This window comes from Sorex fumeus, unplaced genomic scaffold, assembly GCF_029834395.1.
Source record: "Sorex fumeus unplaced genomic scaffold, SorFum_2.1 ptg000028l, whole genome shotgun sequence".
Lineage (NCBI taxonomy): Eukaryota > Metazoa > Chordata > Mammalia > Eulipotyphla > Soricidae > Sorex > Sorex fumeus.
In genome coordinates this window covers 11,197,068-11,215,605 of record NW_026606085.1, presented here as the reverse complement: position 1 = coordinate 11,215,605, position 18,538 = coordinate 11,197,068, and the positions used below count along the sequence as shown (strand labels likewise).

Here is an 18,538-nt window from a genome sequence, read left to right as displayed (position 1 = left end):
AGAAGTAAGGGAGGGGGGGGAACGACACGACTAAAAACTTGCACTGAGTAAATCTACTGGGATTTGTCGCGGTGTCAACACTTTTTTCCCTAAGTTTCCTTTGGAAGTGAATTCAGATCGGCCCCCAAATCGGACGCGCGCGCGCCTCTGTGTGTGTGTGTGTGTGTGTGTGTGTGTGTGCGTGCGCGCGAGTGTACGTGTGTGCTTGTGTGTGCGTGTGCGTGCGTGGAACTGCCCTGTTCTTGGCTCGCGAAGAGACTTGAAAGCCATGGCGAGCCTCGGATTAGTCATCGCTTCCCAAACACTAACTTTTAATCACAGTTGAACCGGGTAGGACCGGCCGATGAGTCAACCTGCGGAGCGCATTATCAAAGGCCGCGTTACGACCGGGCGCTGCCCCGCGCCGGGCTCGTCGGACCCGTGCGACGACCCCGCGGGCACGCGCGCCCATCCGCCCGCCCGCCCGCCCGCCCGCCCGCCGCGGGGCCCCGAGCACCCGCGCCGCGAGTAACTTCCAGGAAAGTCCGGCGGGGCGCGCGGCCGCGGGTGGGGCGGGCGGCGCGCGGGGGAGGGGCGCGGGCCCGGCGGGGCGCGGGCCCGGCGGGGCGCGGGCGGGGGGCCCGGGCAGGGGTCCCGGCCGGCCCCGACGGCCCGCGCCCCCTCCCCCCGCGTCGGGCCCGAGGTGCGGCCGCGGCGGCGCGCGCATTGTGCAGCCCACCCTTCCTTCCTCCCGCCAAGCCCGGGCCCCGAAGAAAGGCCGGGCCCGGGCCCGGGCCCGCGCCCCCCGCGCCTCACCTGCCGCGAGTGGGCCTTGGGCTCGGGCGGCTTGAAGAACGAGTCGGGCAGCTTGCGGAGCCGCATGGGCACGGTCTGCGGCACGTTGGCCGTCTTGGGGTTCATGACGGCGTTGAAGAGCGCCTCCAGGTCGGTCTCCGAGTCCCCCCGGACGTGCACGATCTGGTGGCCGGCCGGGGGGGCCTGCGGCGCGGCCTGCGGGCCGGGGGGCGCGGGCGGGCCGGGGGGCGCGGGCGGGCCGGGCGCGGACGGGGGCTGCGCGGGCGGCTGGCCCGGGCCCGGGGGCGCGGGCTGGGGCGGCGGCGGCTGCGGCCCGGGGTCCATGGTAGGGCGCGCGCGGGGCTGGACGGCGGCGGGGCGGACGCGCGGGCTGCTGCTGTCCGGGCCGGGGGGCCGCGCCGCCGCCCCGCACCCCCCGCCCGCGCCTGCGAAGCTGGGAGCGGCCGGCCGCGTCCCCGAGCTGCGTCCGGTGTGTCCCGCGGCGGCCGCGGCGCCCGACTGAGGCCGAAACTGGCCGCGCCCCGCCCCCGCGCTTCCTCCCTGCGCCGCGCAAACTTTCGCCGCCAGTTCCTACATTCCTGCGGGCGCGCGCCCCGCCGCGCACGTGACCGCGGGCCCGCGCCTCCGGGGGCGCGCGGCCCGGGCCGGACCCCCGGCGGGGAGGGAGGAAGACGCGGCCCCGGGCCCGGACGCCCCGCGGCGGCTCCGCGCGACTCCCCGGGAAACAAAGTTGCGTTTTGTTTGGTCGAAAAGGGAAAGCTTGGAGCGCTCCGACGCTGTAACGCGCGCGCTGGGAACTCGGCGCAGAGACACAAAAAGAAACAAAAACTTTTTTTTAAAGAGCGAAGCCTGCTCCCTCCGCGCCCGGGCCGCCAGCGCGACGCGGCCCGGCGGGCACGGCACCCGGGCGGGGTCTTGGCCTCGTCGGGGGCTCGGCCGGCGGGGCGAGGAGCGGGGTCGGGCAGGGCTCGACAGGGCAGGGCCCCCGGAGCCGAGAGACCCGCCTCGCCGGCCCGGACTTGCCCGCAGGACCCCGAGGCGGCTCCGGTCCCGCGGGGGGCACCGTGGGGGAGGGGGCACCGTCGGGTGGGGGGCGCCCGGGTCTCCGCGGGCCGCGCCCGCCCCCGCGCGCACTGCAGCCACCGAGGACGCGCAGACTCCGGAACTCGAGCATGACCCCCGCAGCTGGCCGTGCGACTTTGGACAGGTCGCCCGGCGCCCGCCCCCGGGCCGGAAACCGAATACCTGCTTCCTACCTGGGTGCGGAATTGAGCCGATCCCAGGGTCCAGAGGAAGTGATCAGTCCAGTCTGGGCACGTGGGGAGCCGACCCTCCACCAAAGGTTACTTCACGCACCATTCAGTCTGCTTTGGAGCGTCCGTGCACACACACACTCATAGATACACGCATACTCACACATACAAGCGCGCACACATACGCATATACACGCACAGATCCTGTACCGATCCTTCCTCGTATCCAACGATTAATCCACACAAAGCAGCTTTGGCGCAGGAACTATTAAAAAACGTACCGAAGAGGGGCGAGAGAGATAGCACAGCGGGAAAGGCGCTTGCCTCGCACTGGGTCTACCCGGGTTCCATCCCCGGTACCCCCAAGGGCGCCCCACCACAACAGCAAACCGAACCCTGAAGCGAGCGCAAAGGTACTGGAGCACGCACAGAACCCAGTTAGATCCCGGAATTACAAGGCCTCCAGCCTCCCACAGGCAGCCCCGGTGGCCGCCCTCCCCCTATCCTCCCCTCCCCCCAGAACGACTTCAACTGAAAACAAAAGCCAGACTCTAGGTGATCTTCAAACCTCAGTGGTAATGGAAGCTGCCCCTTCACTGCAGCTTTTAGTCTTCCAAACACTGTAATTAAAGGGCTTAGGTACAGCAGAGGTCGCTTTGTTCAATATTGTTTCACCTGCATGGAACTGAGAACAAAATTACTTTGATAAATAGATTGAAAGTCAGTTTGGAGTGATTCTATGGTCTCCGGGCACCTCTGGAGCATCCATGAGGGCTTTGCGATTTATTCTTCCTCATCTGAAGTTTCAATCAGAGGTTAATAAGAAATAAAGATAACATGTTTTCCAATTCTTGTCCTCTCTCTTCCTCTCCAGCCCCTTCTGGGACAATTATCAGTTTAAGATACCTTGCAATGGTGGGGCTGCCTTCCTCACACAAAGACCCACGGGTCTCCAGGGTCCTTTTCAATGTCCACACAGATCACTATCTGAAAACACTAATCCTACAATTACTTGGCCTCTCCATTACAATGGACCCTCATCTCCACTGAACTCTAACCACCTGTTCTTGTGTCCACACCCTAGCCTCATCCAGAAAGACTCCAGTTGTGAAATCAAGCTGTGTTAGACTGGCCTGCTCTTCAAGCCTATGGTGTCCCTTGAACATGTGTCTATATCTTTGCTTGTTTTATTGTTATTATTATTACTATTATTCTGGAGAAGCCTCTTTTCTCTTATGAGCATGTATTTCGTCTCCCCTCATATCCTTCTAAGTTATGTTGTTTAATAAAAACTATCTTGCTTCACCTAAAACAAAATTAAGTTATACTATTCTCTAAAGAGTACCTCTCTGGTTTCATTATCACACCTCATTTATTATTAACCTTTCTTTTTCACCAGCCTATCACTCCTTCCTATTTTTACTTCTTTCCCAATTCAGTTTGGAAATCATTATCGCCTCAATCTCTCATAAGCAATCAGCCTCAATTCTGTTACCCATGTATGTCAACAAACTGGACCTATTGGACCAAGGAGATAGTCCAGTGGGTAAGGGTAGGGCACTTATCTTGCTTGTGTCTCACCCAGGTTCAATCCACTGGCACTCATATGGTCCCCTGAACACTGCCAGGAGTGATTCCTGGGCACAGAGCCAGAAGTAAGCCATAAGTGCCACTAGGTATGGCCCCCTGTCAAACAAAAACCTTCAAATTGGAGCATTAAACTGGGCTGATTTAGTTACCTGTCAAGGTCATTACCCAAGCATTATGGAGACCCGATCCCACTTTAAAAAGCTTTTATTAGGGTCAAAGAGACAAGAGGTAAGGCTTTGCCAGTGGCCAACTCCAGCTTGATCCCTGGCACCAAATGTGGTGCCCTGAGCACTGCTGGGTCACTCCTGAGCTGAGAGTCAGAAGGAAGCCCCTAGAATAGGTAAGGTAAAGGTAAAGGCCCTCCCGTTGATCATCGATTTGCTCGAGCGGGCCCAGTAACGTCTCCATTGGAGACTTTGTTGTTACTGTGTCTGGCATATCGAATACTCTCGGTAGCTTGCCGGGCTCTCCGAGAGGGGCGGAGGAATCGAACTCGGGTCGGCCATGTTGGCCTCTTGTAAGGCGAACGCCCTACCCGCTGTGCTATCGCTCCAGCCTAGAATAGCAAGATAGTAATAAATTAACAACTTTTAATATTTTGTTTTGTGAAATAAAACCAAAAAACAACTAATAGTTTTAATCAAAATCTTTGATATAGTTTGTCTGGTTGGGGGCCACAGCTGGTGATACTTAGGGATAATTCCTGGCTTGATGCTCAGGAATTACTTTTGTCAGTGCAAGGGGACCATATGGGATGCTGGTGATTGGACCTGGGTTGGCCACATGCAAAGCAATCACTCTACCTGCTATGCTATCTTTGCAGCCCCAAAGCTGTTGATATTTTTTTCCCCAAGTATCATTGCTATATATAAATCACTACACAATTATAAGAAGGCATGTTACAGAACTTTAAACTGTCCTGTACCAAAGAATGTTCTGCATTTGATGTGTTAGGTATGAGTAATTTTTTAAATTTTATTATTTTTGAGTAAATATTTTTTTTAGTTCCACAATTATCTGGTAAATAGGACAATTAGATTGCATTGTAGTCACGGTGTTAAAAGTATTTGCTCGCTAAGTGTAGGCATTTGAAACACCACCTAGCTTTTAACTCTTGGCCCCTTAACATATCAGGGGCTGAAAAGAGAAAGTGTCTAGCCCTTGTTCAGCCTGTGGAGAGCTGGGCTGACGGCTTTCTCAGGGCCAACCAGAGGAGATCTTCAGTGAGAAAACTGGCCCCCTCAGTTTCTCAGCAGTGATTCTTGGGTCCAACCAGCCCCCATCAAAGTGTTGACTGTTCTACACCTTACTCTCCTCCTCATGCGCATTCACTGTTCCCCTCCACTCCTGTCAATCACAGCAGGGAGACCCCAAGGACCAAAACCCCAAAAGTTTCCCCGCAACCCACAGAAACCAGTCTTATCTTTGGGAGCTCTTCCCTCCATCACCCACTTTGGTTCACCTTTACTTCATCTGCCTTTGACTCAACACATCTGACACTGAACTCTTTACCTCCACCTCCGACCGCACACACCCCCTCCCTAGCCACATCCTCCTTCTGATTCACCACTTCAGTTCCTGGGACCATGAGCCTCCCACTTGTTTAAGCATCCTCACAGTCACCTCCACTACGAAGAATCCCACTCAGCCAGTTCACAGGGTGAGTTCATTTTCTTTCATGGTTCCAAGTTGGCCTCCAAACTCCTTGTCTCTGTCTGTTTCCCAGTTTAATTCAGAGCTTCTAAAATCACATCCCTGCTTCTAGTTTTACTGTGATCAAACTTTTTCTCTGCTGGTATCAGTGTGACTTTGACAACATATAAAGCTGATCGAGGTTCAGTACCATCTAGGACAAATCTTGACCTGTTCAGTTTGTGTCTAAGAGCCTTAAACCTTCTGGTTCGTGCTTCTCTCTTCAGCCCATTTCCTGTCCCCGCTATAAACATTCTTTTCCAGGAAAATTCAGTCACTCTTGGTTCCTCCACGCCATCATTTGTCCCCTCACCCTTTGGGTTGTGTAGTGTTAGTCATGCTTTTAGGAACTTGGGTGTCCCCTCCTCATCTCGTTTCCCTGAGTTCTCAGCCTCTGCGTCCTAAGGCTGACATGTGGGCCCCTAAGTGGAAGGCTTCCTTGACTCCCCACTTCTCCCTGGTCCCCACCTCACAGGGAGTGAGGTGAAGAGTTTCTTCACTGTGCTCACAGACCCCAGCCACCTCTTCCATCAGGACCCCTACCAGTACCCTGGGTGCTACGACAATGTCTCCCAACAACGCCACCACCACCCAGGCGATGCACAGGGGTTATTCCTGGCTCTGTGCTCAGAAATTACCCCTGGCGGTCCTCAGGGGACCAAATGGGATGCTGGGAATCGAACCCGGGGTGGCCTCGTGCAAGGCAAGCACCCTACCCACTGTGCTATTACTCCAGCCCCTAACAAATCTTTTTAAAATGAAAATTAAAAGCAGCCACTTACAGAAGAGGAAACTGAGGTACAGAGTGATTAAAGAATTTACTCAAAGTTGCAATGCTAGTGAAGCTGACTTTGAATCTCCCTCACTGACTACCAGAGTTCCAACTCCCCATCAGGAATTCATATTCCTGTTCCTATTACTATTCCAGAGAGGGCGACTGGCCCTGTGCAAAGGAAGAAAGTGAAGGAATCATGCCACTGAAGGACCATTTCATTTCTGTTGACCAGTGAGTGCTGTTTAGGGTTATAGACTCAACACTACGTGTTTGGTTTTTCAGTGTTGGACCATGCCCAGCAGTGCTTGAGGGTTACTCTTGGCTCGCAACCAGGGGTCACTCCTGGGAAGGCTCAGGGGACCATATGAGATGCAGGGATTGAACAAGGGTTGGCTGGCAACTGTCTTACCTGCTCATTGGACTCTGACTCTTAATAATAAATGTTAACCAAGGGCAAAGCTGGGTTGATCCTGGCAAGTCAGACTAAAGAATAAAGAGACGCTCTTCCATGCCATGAAAAATTGTTAAAAAAAAATTATAGGCGATATAGCTTTTGGTTTGGGACCATATCAGATAGTGCTTGGGGCTATACCCAGACACTGACTTGGCGGACCAGGCCATACCAGGGAATAACCCCAGTTCTCCAATATGTGAAGCATGTACACTAGCCCTGCAGCTATCTGCTCAGCCTCAGACAATATATTTTTAGGGGGTTCCATACAAGTTTCTTGGATGACCACTGTTATAATATGCCAGAAGAGAGGAACAGAGCAGCCAGTGCTAAGAGCTGGAGCTGGCCTTGCTGGCATCTGCCCAAATATCTGTGCAGTCCACAATCTCCCGTTCCTTCGTTGCAGCTGCAGTGATGGGGCTGGAGAGCTCTGGGCTGGAGAGAGAGTATACAGCACTTAGCTGTCATGGGCATGGCCGTGGCTCCACTTTGAATCTTGGGCACAAGATACTGTCCCTTGGTCACATAGCCATAAAGATCCCTTGAGCACCCCTCTAGGTGGCCCAGCCCCTTCTCCCCAAAAGTGGGAACCTCTCTTCCTCGTGACATCTCTAAATTCCTAGTTTCAGTATCATCAACACTTCTGCTTCTTGCCTTCTGATCTAGCTCCGCTCTTTCTGGAATCATAGTACAAGTCCTTGTAGAGTACTTATTATGTGCCAGTATTTTAATAATATGCCTTTATTATGGGATTATATAAAGTAAGTGAAAATGAATTATTACTGACTCAGGTAGATTAAGAAGGCTCATGAAACTTCATGTAGAATTAAAAATATCTTGAGATATGATTTAATTATTAAACTCAGAAACATAATTTCAGTTTTCTGTTTTAACACTTAAAAGATATATATATGTATACACACACATATGTCATTTGTCATCCCGTTGATCATCGATTTGCTCAAGTGGGTGCCAGTAACAACTCCATTCATCCCTGTCATGCGCTAGTGTAGCCCAATGGCGTATCGGGGGCTCTTTGAAGATATACATATATATATGTGTGTATATGTATATATATGTTTTTAGGCTACTTGACAGTGCACAGGACTTATTCCTGACTCTGTGCTCAGGAATCACTCCTGGTCAGGCTTGGAGAACCATATGGGGTGCCAGGGATCCAACCCTGTGTCAGCTGCATGCAAGGCAAGTACACTCCCCACTGTGTTATTTCTCAGCCCCTTAAAGATATTTTGTATTTGAATTAATATAGCCCTAACATTATTCATGCTAAATCATGTTCAGATGTCTCACATGATGCTATTGCCACAACCCTTGTGTGTATTATTTCTACATGCTCCATGTTACTGATCAATAATTATGGTAGGCCAAACATGCAGATTAGCCTGGGGTCCAGGACATCACAGGAATTGACCCCCAAGCACAGAACTGTAAGTAGCCTTCAAGCACTAACTAATGCATATGGCCAACCATTCCTGTACTGGGAGGCCAGAGAGAGAGCGCAACAGGCTGAGTGCTTGCTGCGCATATGGGAAGCCCACATTCAATAACTAGCTCTGCAAAGTTCCAGAAACTGCAATGGGCAATCCCCAAACACTGAAGCCATCCTAGGCTGTGAGCAGCGCCAAGGGCTGAAAACAGAAAACAACTGAATGATAAATGAGTGGCAAAGAGCAGGAATATTGTGGATTTTTTGGTTCTTGTTGCTGTTCTCAGGCCACACCAGCTGGTGCCAGGGGACCATATGTCATGCTGGAGATTGGACTGGAATCAGTTACCATGCAAAACAAGTGCCTTAGCCACTGGACTATCTTTCTGGTTCTTTGCCTTTTGCATTTTGGACATTATCAGTCTAGTTGTAAGAGAAAAGAATCCCAAATACATTAGCCCTACCTCAAACTTATAATTCTAAGTTATCTACTTCCTAAATTATTTTTCAAAACCTTGTACCAATTGTTGATCTTGTATTTTAACAAATATTAACAAAACTGAGAGTCAGATATGGCAGAGAGATATGTAAAGATGGGTCTTTACTAAGGTCTTTGCTAAGGGCTGGTGCTGCTATAGCTCCTGGAAATCTCATCCAGCAGAATCAGTTACTCTGCGCTGTGACAAGAAGAGGTGTGGACTGGGCTTATTAGGTTATGACTATGATCAGCCTAATTAGAAAGAAACAGCCTCCACGTCACCCATCGATTTCAGAAAACAGGAGATTTAAAAGACTCTAGGAACAAGACATCTATATGAAAATAATTGTTTAGAAAAGCCAAATCACAAAGCCAGAGCCAGAGTATGGCAGGTAGGGTGTGGCCAACACGTGGCCAACCCCGGCTCCATGCCTGGAACTCCATATGGTCCCCCAAGCACCATCAGGAGTGATTCCTGAGAGTAGTGTCAGGAGTAAGTCCTGAGCATTGCTGGGTGTGGCCCCCAAACAAAAACAAAATAAGAAAACCCAAATCACCTTCACACTGACATGGTATTAATATTGGTATTAGTTGGGGTGAGGGGACTGGGAAGCTGGGTTTAGGAAAGAAGTAATTTCCTGCCTATAACAGCGATAGCACAGCGGGTAGGGCGTCTGCCTTTCATGCAGTCAACATGGCCGACCCGAGTTCGATTCCTCCGCCCCTCTCGGAGAGCCGGCAAGCTACCGAGAGTATCTCGCCCGCACCACAAAGCCTGGCAAGCTCCCCGTGACGTATTCGATATGCCAGACACAGTAACAACAAAGTCTCCAATGGAGACGTTACTGGGCCCGCTCGAGCAAATCGATGATCAACGGGAGGGCCTTTACTTTAAATATATATATATGTACATATATATATATAGTGCCCATTTTCCCTTTCTTTTTTATATTTTGTGACAACAACTGACAGAGAAAGATGAAAAGTTACTTTACTGCAGGAGAAAAAATAACTAATGAGAAACTCTGCTTAAGTTACTCTCTGGGGGAACTAGTTGTATGAACTAGTAAACAATACACCACATCCACCACAGAAAAGCCCCCCTTCCTCCCCGCTCCAGTTAGATAGATAAAGATGTACATATATACATATGTATTCATAGTATACTACTCTAGATTGATAAGAGGGCTTCTATTATTTTTGTGTTTGGGGATCACACCACAGTGATGCTCAGCCAGTCACTCCTGGCTGTGCTCAGGGAATCATGGGTATCAGGGAATTGAACCCAGGACTCCTACAAGCCCCAGCTATGCCTCCAGTCCCAAGAGGCCTCAGTGGCTGGAGAGATGGTACAGCAAGTAGAGTGTTCGCCTTGCACACAGTGACCGGGGTTTGGTCCCCAGCGCCCCATAAGGTTCTCCAAGCCTGCCAAATGATTCCTGAATGCAGAGCCGGCAGTAACCCCAGAGCACCTCCAGGTGTGGCCCAAGCCCCCGTCCCCCAAATAAAATACAAAAGTCATAGCCACAAACACAGCAGTAAAATACTTCGAACCAGATTTCATTTCCCTCTAGAATCGAGGCACAGTTACCCATGTGGAAGAGATTAAGGTTTGCTCTGGGAGCCAATGTGAAGAATTCTGGAGCTTGCAAAGCTTCAGGCAGAAGGGAATGGGCACTGAACAGAGACCTCAGTGCTGCGTATTTAGGCTGCTGGTAAAACAGGCCGGTGCACCCACAGCCAGCTGTGGGAAGGAATGAGATCTAGTGCTTTTCCCTTCCACAGCTCTTCCCTTCTACAGAAGAGCACTAGATCTCATTCCCTACTAGACTTGACTGAGAAGGGAGCGTTTGTACAGCGGGCAGGATGCTTGCCGTGCACGCATCCAACACAGGCTTGATCCACATAAAGTCCCCCAACCCCTGCCCAGAGTGATCCCTGAGCAATGCTGGGAGTGGTTTTGTCTGTGATTCTCAAGGGGCGACGCATACCACAATGTCAGTGTCCCTGAAAGTATTAGAAATGAACATGCTTGGGGCAGAGAGACAGCAAGGGGCAGCATCCCCGGTCTCCCGAATCTCACAAAGAGTGACCCCTGAACACAGAGCCAGGAGGAAGCCCCAGTGCCCCTATCCCTCTAAAAGAAAGGGATATAAATTCTCACGCCATAGTCTGGGCCTCCTGAATCAGAGTCTGGAGGTGGATCCGGAAGTCAGGCTTTTAACAAGCCCCCCAGGTGGATCAATGCTTGCGCCAAAATGAGCCACTACTCTATATTATGCCACGTCATTACTTTTTATGTTCAGAATCAGATGTTATTAACATAAAGCACCAAGGGATTTAATTTCTTTACGACTTAAATATTGCTTCCATCTCACTTTCTATATGTCACTATCACTGTCACTGTCCTCCCGTTGTTCATCTATTTGTTCAAGTGGGCCCAGTAACATCTCCATTGTGAGACTTGTTGTTACTGTGTTTGGCTTATAGAATATGTTACGGGTAGCTTGCCAGGCTTTGCCGTCGGGCAAGATACTCTTGATAGCTTGCCGGGCTTTCCGAGAGGGGTGTAGGAATTGAACCGGCTTGGCCGGGCCAGCTGAGCACAAGGCAAACGCCCTACAGCTGTGCTTTGATAAGACAAATTAGTAGACAATCTGGGTATTATATTTCAGTGTTGGTACTCAGAGCTCCCTCCTAGCTCTGTGCTCGGGGTCACTCCTGGAGGGGCCCAGGGGACCATCTGGAGTGCAGTGGATGAGACCACAGTGGGCCACATGCAAGGCAAGTGCCCTGCCCACTGTACTCTATCTCTCTAACCGCTCAACATGCATATTATAAGGTATTCCTAAAATATTTGTCTTAAATCTTACCTGAAAATTGATGATCAGGTCTCTAAGCAGGATTTGTATCTAGCTTTATCATCTGTGTTTATTTTTGACACAGGCATGTCTTCAATGTGACATGTGGCACAAAAATGTTTTGGAAGCCACTAAATTAAAGACCAAATTTCTCTTGAAAATTTAATATACCAAATTCTCTTTAAATACTTCCTAATATCAGACTTATTTCCTCTTTAACCTAAGTTTATGGCATTCTACTAAGGGGAGACCATCTGGATACCATCTCTGCCTAACAGCCCATCATATATTTGAATATAATTATTCAATCTTCTATTTTTCTAAACATGTCCAAATCCTTGACCTTTCCTCAATGTCTTGTTTCTCAACTCTTTAATCTTGTCGTCTTCTGAAGCCTCTCCAAATACCCTGTATCCAAGTTGTCAGTGTCACAGTATGGTACGACTGCTCCAAGCAGCACTTACTCAGATATAACTGATTACAATTCAGGAGGATGATTTAGATGTGTTATGCATGAAACTGTGTCATTTCTTCTAAAGTATCTTGTTTTGGAGGCCAAAATTCATAACTCCTACAGTGTGCACATAACTATGTTGTGCTGAATCTTTGGACTAAACGGTCAACGTCACTTTGCTCAACTGTCTTTCCAGAGAAGGGCCACCTCAGGGATTAGAGGTGCAGCATTCAATCAGGTGGTCATGAGCCACATATGAGGCAGAAAACCCATTTCTTTACTCACAATAGCCATGCTCCAGGGGCGCAGTGGCCCGACTGTTAGACTAGAGAGGGCACATTATCTCATTGCAGAAAGTTCTATTGGGCAACACTGGACTCAAGTGACTTGCCCAAAGCCATACCTACAGTTGTGCAGTGGCCAAGCCAGAACTTCTAGTTCCTCACCCAAAGATATTACCATATAAGACTTACTACCTTTTTTTTTAAAAAAAAAAAGGACAGGATATGATATATTACTTATCCTGCCTGTAAATAGAAAATTTTTGTACAAAACCTTTGTGATAGGCATGGCTTCTAATCCCCAAAGGTTGGTTTTTTTTTCTTTTTGGGTCACATCCGGCGATGCACAGGGGTTATTCCTGGCTTTGTACTCAGGAATTATCCCTGGCAGTGCTCAGGGGACCATATGGGATGCTGGGAATAGAACCCACGTTGGCCGCGTGCAAGGCAAATGCCCTACCTGCTGTGCTATTGCTCCAGCCCCTAATTCCAAAAGGTTTTAAGGAACCTACCTTAGGTGGAATTGCTTCCCATATAGAAAATGACAGGTGGCTAGTTACATTTTCCTTCTGGCCTCTGGCTACATGTATGTAAATGTATGGGCATGTTTAGTGAAATGTCTCCAGTCCTCTCAACCTTCCCAGAAACATCAGACATTTCTCAGCTCACACCTCAATTCCTGTAGCCAATTCCTGGCTGGTCTCCCAGGCTCCATTCCGGCCTTTCCTGCTTCCATCAATCTTATATGATTTTACCCTCCTTTCCCTGAATGCCATTTTCACCCTTGCTCCCCATGCAGAGCCGGAGCCGAACCATTCCTGTTGTGCATCATAAACAACGATGAAAAAAATCCCCAACAGCAATTTACATTAGCTGGACACGGCCACATGCATTTTCTGCACTTAATTTCCATTTTTTTCCCCAAGATTTCAGGGTCTACAGCCAAGTGTTGCACTTTTTAATAAGATGGTTTCTTGTTAAATATTTTAAGTCAATTTAGCCTAAAACCAGGTCCTGCAAGTCATCCATGAGTTCTTTGATCCTCACCACCCCAAAAATCACTCCATCAGTAAGCACTGTTGATTCTGGGCTGGGAAATACATCTGGAACACATCTTCTGCCCTCGATATATGAGTTTGCTGGGACTGCCATAACAAAGAATCACAGGCTGTGTAGCTTAGACAACAGAAATTTATTTTCCCACAGTCCAGAACACTACAAGTCTGACATTGAGTGTCAACAGGGCTGGTTTCTTCCAAGATCACCCTCCTTGCTTGCAGATGGTTATCTTCTGGGGTTTTCCTCAGTTTCTGTGTCCTAATCTCTCCTCTCTCAAGAATTACAGTTATAGGGGCTGGAGCAATAGCACAGCGGGTAGGGCGTTTGCCTTGCATGTGGCCGACCTGAGTTCAATTCCCAGCATCCCATATGGTCCCCTGAGCACCGCCAGGAGTAATTCCTGAGTGCAGAGCTAGGAATAACTCCTGTGCATTGCCAGGTGTGACCCAAAAAGAAAAAAAAGAATTACAGTTGTATTGGATTAGGACTTGCCATTTGCCTTAATTATCTCCTTAATGTCCTTCTTTTCAGATACATTCCCATTCTCAAATATTGAGATTTAGTGATGCTTAAGGCTTATTCCTGGATCTGTGCTCAGGGAGCACTTCTATTTGTAACATCTTTTCTTCAAAGTTAATTCTTTCTCGGTGAGGCTTTCATTATGAAGCATCTCTGACTCTGATCACTCTCAGGCCCTTGGAAATTCAATAATATGACTAACCTTTTGTGATAGGTATGGAATAGGCATTTTGTTATTTGCTTTTGGGGGATCACATCCAGTTGAGTGCACACACCTGGTGGTGCTCAGGGGACTACAGTACCGGGACTGAACCCAGACCTCTTGCAATAGAATAGAATGTAAGACTTCAGCCCTTTGAGCGTCTCCTACTCCGATAATAAGCAGTTAAGTGCTTTTTCTACAATATGTTAAGGAAATAAAGGATAATTGATAAAAAAAATTTTTTTTGGTTGAGAGGCTGGAACAATAGTACAATGGGTAGAGCACTCGCCTTACATACTGCTGACCCAAGTTCAATTCCTAGCATCCCATATGGTCACCCAAGCCCACCAGGAGTAATTCCTGAGTGTAGAGCCACAAGTAATCCCTGAGCGAGCATCACTGGGTGTGGTCCAAAACTAAATTAACCAACCAACCAAACACTCCAAACAAACAAAAAAGATGAAAATGTTGGATACTGTGCATGCAGGAGGCATTGGTATAGCATGTTCAACTGAGCACCACTGGTTGTGGCCCCAAAACAGAACAAAAAGTTAGTTGAATAAAAGTTCATTTCTATCATCATAAGTAATTTTTGTTTTACTATCTCTAGCAATAATGAAATGAAAACTAATTTTTGTTTTACTATTTCTAGTAATAATGCAACGAAAAATGTAATTTTCATTTACTATTTAATTTTGCTACTTACTCTTAAAACCTCTCTAATAAAACACAAAGATAAGAACAGTGATACACTAGATTCTCAGTGTTTGGTAAACCCAGCACCTTTTATCTCTGTACAAAAGCAGTAGATAAGAGAAAGAGGAGCAGGGACGCTGGGCTTCATTTAGACGCAGGTTAGCCTGGCTGGCAGGAGCCTGGGGACTCACCGAGAGGCTATTGGGTGCACCTGCTGACCGCTGCCAGCTGGACGCACCAAATGTGCTGCCAAATGCACCTTTTAGTGCTAATTATTCCAGCTCTCGCTGCTAGAATAGGGGCCTGCATTCTTTTCTCTCTGTTCCTTTGTTTCTCTTCAGTTTCTCCCTCTCCTTTAAGGAAGACAAGTAGAGCAATGCCTTCCTCCCCTGGCAGATGCCCACCCACATCAACAACCATTTTCAAGGAAATATATAGAAGAATGCGCACACACACACACACACACACACACACACACACACAAAGTGATGGGGTTAGGGAGCTTATCTTGCATGTGGTTCACTTAGTTTTCAGGACAATGAAAAGGTACCATTTCAAATGCAACAAATTGGGTGTGTGTGGGGTGGGGGGGAGGCTGGAGCGATAGCACAGCGGGTAGGGCGTTTGCCTTGCATGCTGCCAACTCGAGTTCAGTTCCCAGCATCCCATATGGTCCCCTGAGCACCGTCAGGAGTAATTCCTGAGTGCAGAGCCAGGAGTAACCTCTGTGCATTGCCGGGTGTGACCCAAAAAGCAAAACAGAACAAAAAAATCAAATGCAACAAATTGAAAATAATATTTCCCACACTACCCCGCCGCCCACCTACACTTGGGGTCAAAGTTCAAACCAGGTCTTACGCATTCAAGACATGTGCTTTACCACTAGTCACATCCTCAGTCCTGCAAAACAACTGTGTGTGATTGTCTAATGTCAAGTTTTGTGCTAGAGAGATGAGATGGGGTTAGGGAGCTTATCTTGCATGTGGTTCACTTAGTTTTGATCCCTGGCACCAGATGGTCCTCCCAAGCACTGCTGGGAGCACCTCCCCGAGCACTGTCAGGTGTTCCCCGACCCCAACAAAACCAAGCTTCAAGTGTCATGAGAGTGTGTGAATAATTCTGTCTCTCGGGGCACCTGGCACTGCTAGGGGAGTACTATAACACAAGCACCTGATTACAGAGAATATTCAGCTCTGGCCTTGCTGCAGTGCCAACAAAGTATCACATAAGTATCACACAGTAGGTAACAGCAGTATAGTACTTCACCAAAAAATACTATTTTTGCCTTCAGCTGGCTGGGTCTCTTTTGAAAGGGGGCCCACACCTGTTGATGCTCAGGGGCTATTCCTGGCTCTGTGCTCAGGAGTGCCCCCTAGTGGTGTTATTAGGACCGTAAGCAGGGCTGGGGATTTGAACCAGGGATGGCAGCGTGCCAGGCAAGCACTGTGCTCCCTGTCCTATCTCTCAACCCCCATCTGTGATTGTGGAGGGTGTCCCATACAGTGCCTGGGAGGCCCAGGGATCCCCTCAGTTGGCGATTCTCATGGAAGTTGGGGATCACTCAACTGGTGAGGTGGCAGTTCAGGGCAGCGCTGCTCATACTCTGGCATGCTGGGGATTGCCCGGGTCACCCTGGAAATGACTGGGGACCTCCAGACCAACTACATGTAAGGTAAGCGCCTTAACCCTGCCCTGTCTCTCTGTGGCCACCAAGTGAGAGAGATTCTTTTGAAGAATTAGCCTGGGAGGATGCTTCAAAGGCTCGAGTGCATGCTTGGCATGTAGGCAGCCGAGGTTCAATCTCTGGTCCCACACTGTCACATAAGCACTAGAACAACCCCTAGTACTGTGCCAGAAAGAGCCCCTGAGCACCAGCAGGTGTGGCCCTAAACCAAAATAAATGCTTTTTAAAAACTGCTGGTTAGGGCTAATGGGATTTTTTTTTTTAAAGGCCAAGGTTCAGATTTTGCACGCAAGGGCTCTAGATTCTGTCTGGAAGCACAAGGTCCCATGAGCCCCAATGGAAAGGACCTCTGAGTACCTTACTGAAAGTGGCCCTCCAGTCCACCGGTTGTGGTCTCCAAACAAAACAAAATCAAATAAATGAGTACATATGTAACAGAGAAATTCCAGGGGAGATACTTTTCTATGGAGTCTCTGGTTTATTTCTAGAACTATAGTTCAAGGATTTCAGAGCTGTGAGAAACTAAGCGGATTGGCTGTGGTTTCAGACAAAATGACAAGCGGACAAGGGATTTCCCCTCTGACCACAACTTCCTCTCACCGTCCCCACTTCCCATCCTGAAAACCTCAGATACCCAGTACTGCATCATTCACCCTGCACCAACATTCTCTGAACTGCTTCTAAAGAGCATCCTTTTGTCATCCACTTTATGATGCCCGGGTATCCACTGCTTGTAACTCAAGACTAGTCAATTCTGGTCTTTAACAATGATGATAATCTTTGACTTGATCTCAGAACTTAAACTGTAATTCAGCATTCACCGTAATTTAGCACAACCAGACCTATCAATCCAGAAAATCACTTCACAATTTTACACTACTTCTGAATGAGTGCTATGCATGTACCACTGGAAAGCCGCAAATTTCTTTGCTCTGCACCCAGAGCTCCCAGTAACAGTTCCTCCATCAAGAAAGCTTCCCTGTGTCCCTTCAGACTCTTCAATTCCCTCCAACTCCCCTTGCAGTTGAATACCTACCCCAACATGTGATCTAAATGTCCCAAGTGAGGCAAGCCGTTTTTCCTAAGTGGACTCTGGAATTGCTAAAGAATGCTCTCAGGTCCACAAAAAAATTCCGTAGTCACTTGTCACCGTGTCACCTGAGAAAAATCCACTACCCTCAGGTGATGACTTGCTCCTTCAGAGATGGCTTCTATACAACTGCATGGCTGAGCTCATACAACACAGTTAAGTCCACCATGTCCCAAGACTCAGGGCTGCAGAGGAACTGCCGCACCAACATGCGTCCTGCTTGCGGTCAGTGGCTGCCCTGCTTCTCCCTCTCATACCACATCCTGCTTGTCCTCAGAGGAAGGTGAGAAGCACCTGCTAAGCAGTGGGCTACCATGGTGAACTTCATGGACACAGGGCTAGGTTCTGAACTGATACAGACTCCCTCACTCTGAGTTCTAACTCTGCACTGCCAGCTACCTTTCAACATATACACAGATTCTGATGCAAGAATACTGTCCATACCCCACAGCACAGAGATTCATGTTCTTAACATGCTCCTCTTCAAATTCCCAACACTTCCAGAAGGTTCGCCAACACCTCTGCAATACATATGGATCACTTTTTCCATTAAAAAATAATCTAGAGGCCGCCCACAAATGGCTCCTCCGCTCCTGAATGGCCATGATTCCAGAGGCACACAAACCAATCTCGGAACCATGATTCCAGAGGCACACAAACCAATCTGGCAGAAATGCTTCTGGACTGTGAATTAAGCTACGGTCCTGTGCTGCCCCGGGAGGGGAAAGGTGTTTGTCCGTCTGCAGCATGGTGACCGCCATCTTTCAGAGCCTGTTGGACACTGAAGTACGAGCTTGCAGTGTTGGAGTGCGTGGGGCCTCTTGGGATGGGGGGTGGAACCAGCCCTTCTCTCCGCCCAGACGAGACCCCAAGTTGCCGCCCATGAACAGTTCCTCAACTCCTGAACAGCCATGATCCCAGAGGCACACAAACCAATCTCAGAACCCAGCAGATTCTGGCAGAAATCCCTCTGGACTTAATTTCTAAAATACCAGAAATCCAAAATCACAAGGCTGCAACTTCATATGCTCTTCATTATCAGCAATAGAAAACAAATTATCTAATGATGCCTTTTCAGCAGGTCTGATGTTGGGGGAAAATTCCAAATAATAATAGTGGGTCTTCTGTCAAAAAATTGAAGGTAATCAAAGTAAAGAGAGAGTAAACTGAAAATCATCTGCCACATAGGCAGGGGGAGGGATGGTGGTATA

At 48.9% G+C, this 18,538-nt stretch overlaps 1 protein-coding gene across 8 annotated transcripts in view; it reads right to left on the bottom strand.

Annotated features, from left to right (window-relative positions):
* The window catches only part of YAP1 (Yes1 associated transcriptional regulator), a 97,029-nt gene extending 95,774 nt beyond the window's left edge, over positions 1-1,255 (bottom strand). For all 8 annotated transcript variants that reach the window (XM_056115025.1, XM_056115029.1, XM_056115027.1 and 5 more), the window contains exon 1: positions 796-1,255. In XM_056115025.1, the coding sequence (XP_055971000.1) occupies positions 796-1,119 (324 nt within the window). In that variant the 5' untranslated portion in view covers positions 1,120-1,255. The remainder of the gene's footprint in view (positions 1-795) is intronic.
* Positions 1,256-18,538: the final 17,283 nt, after the last annotated feature.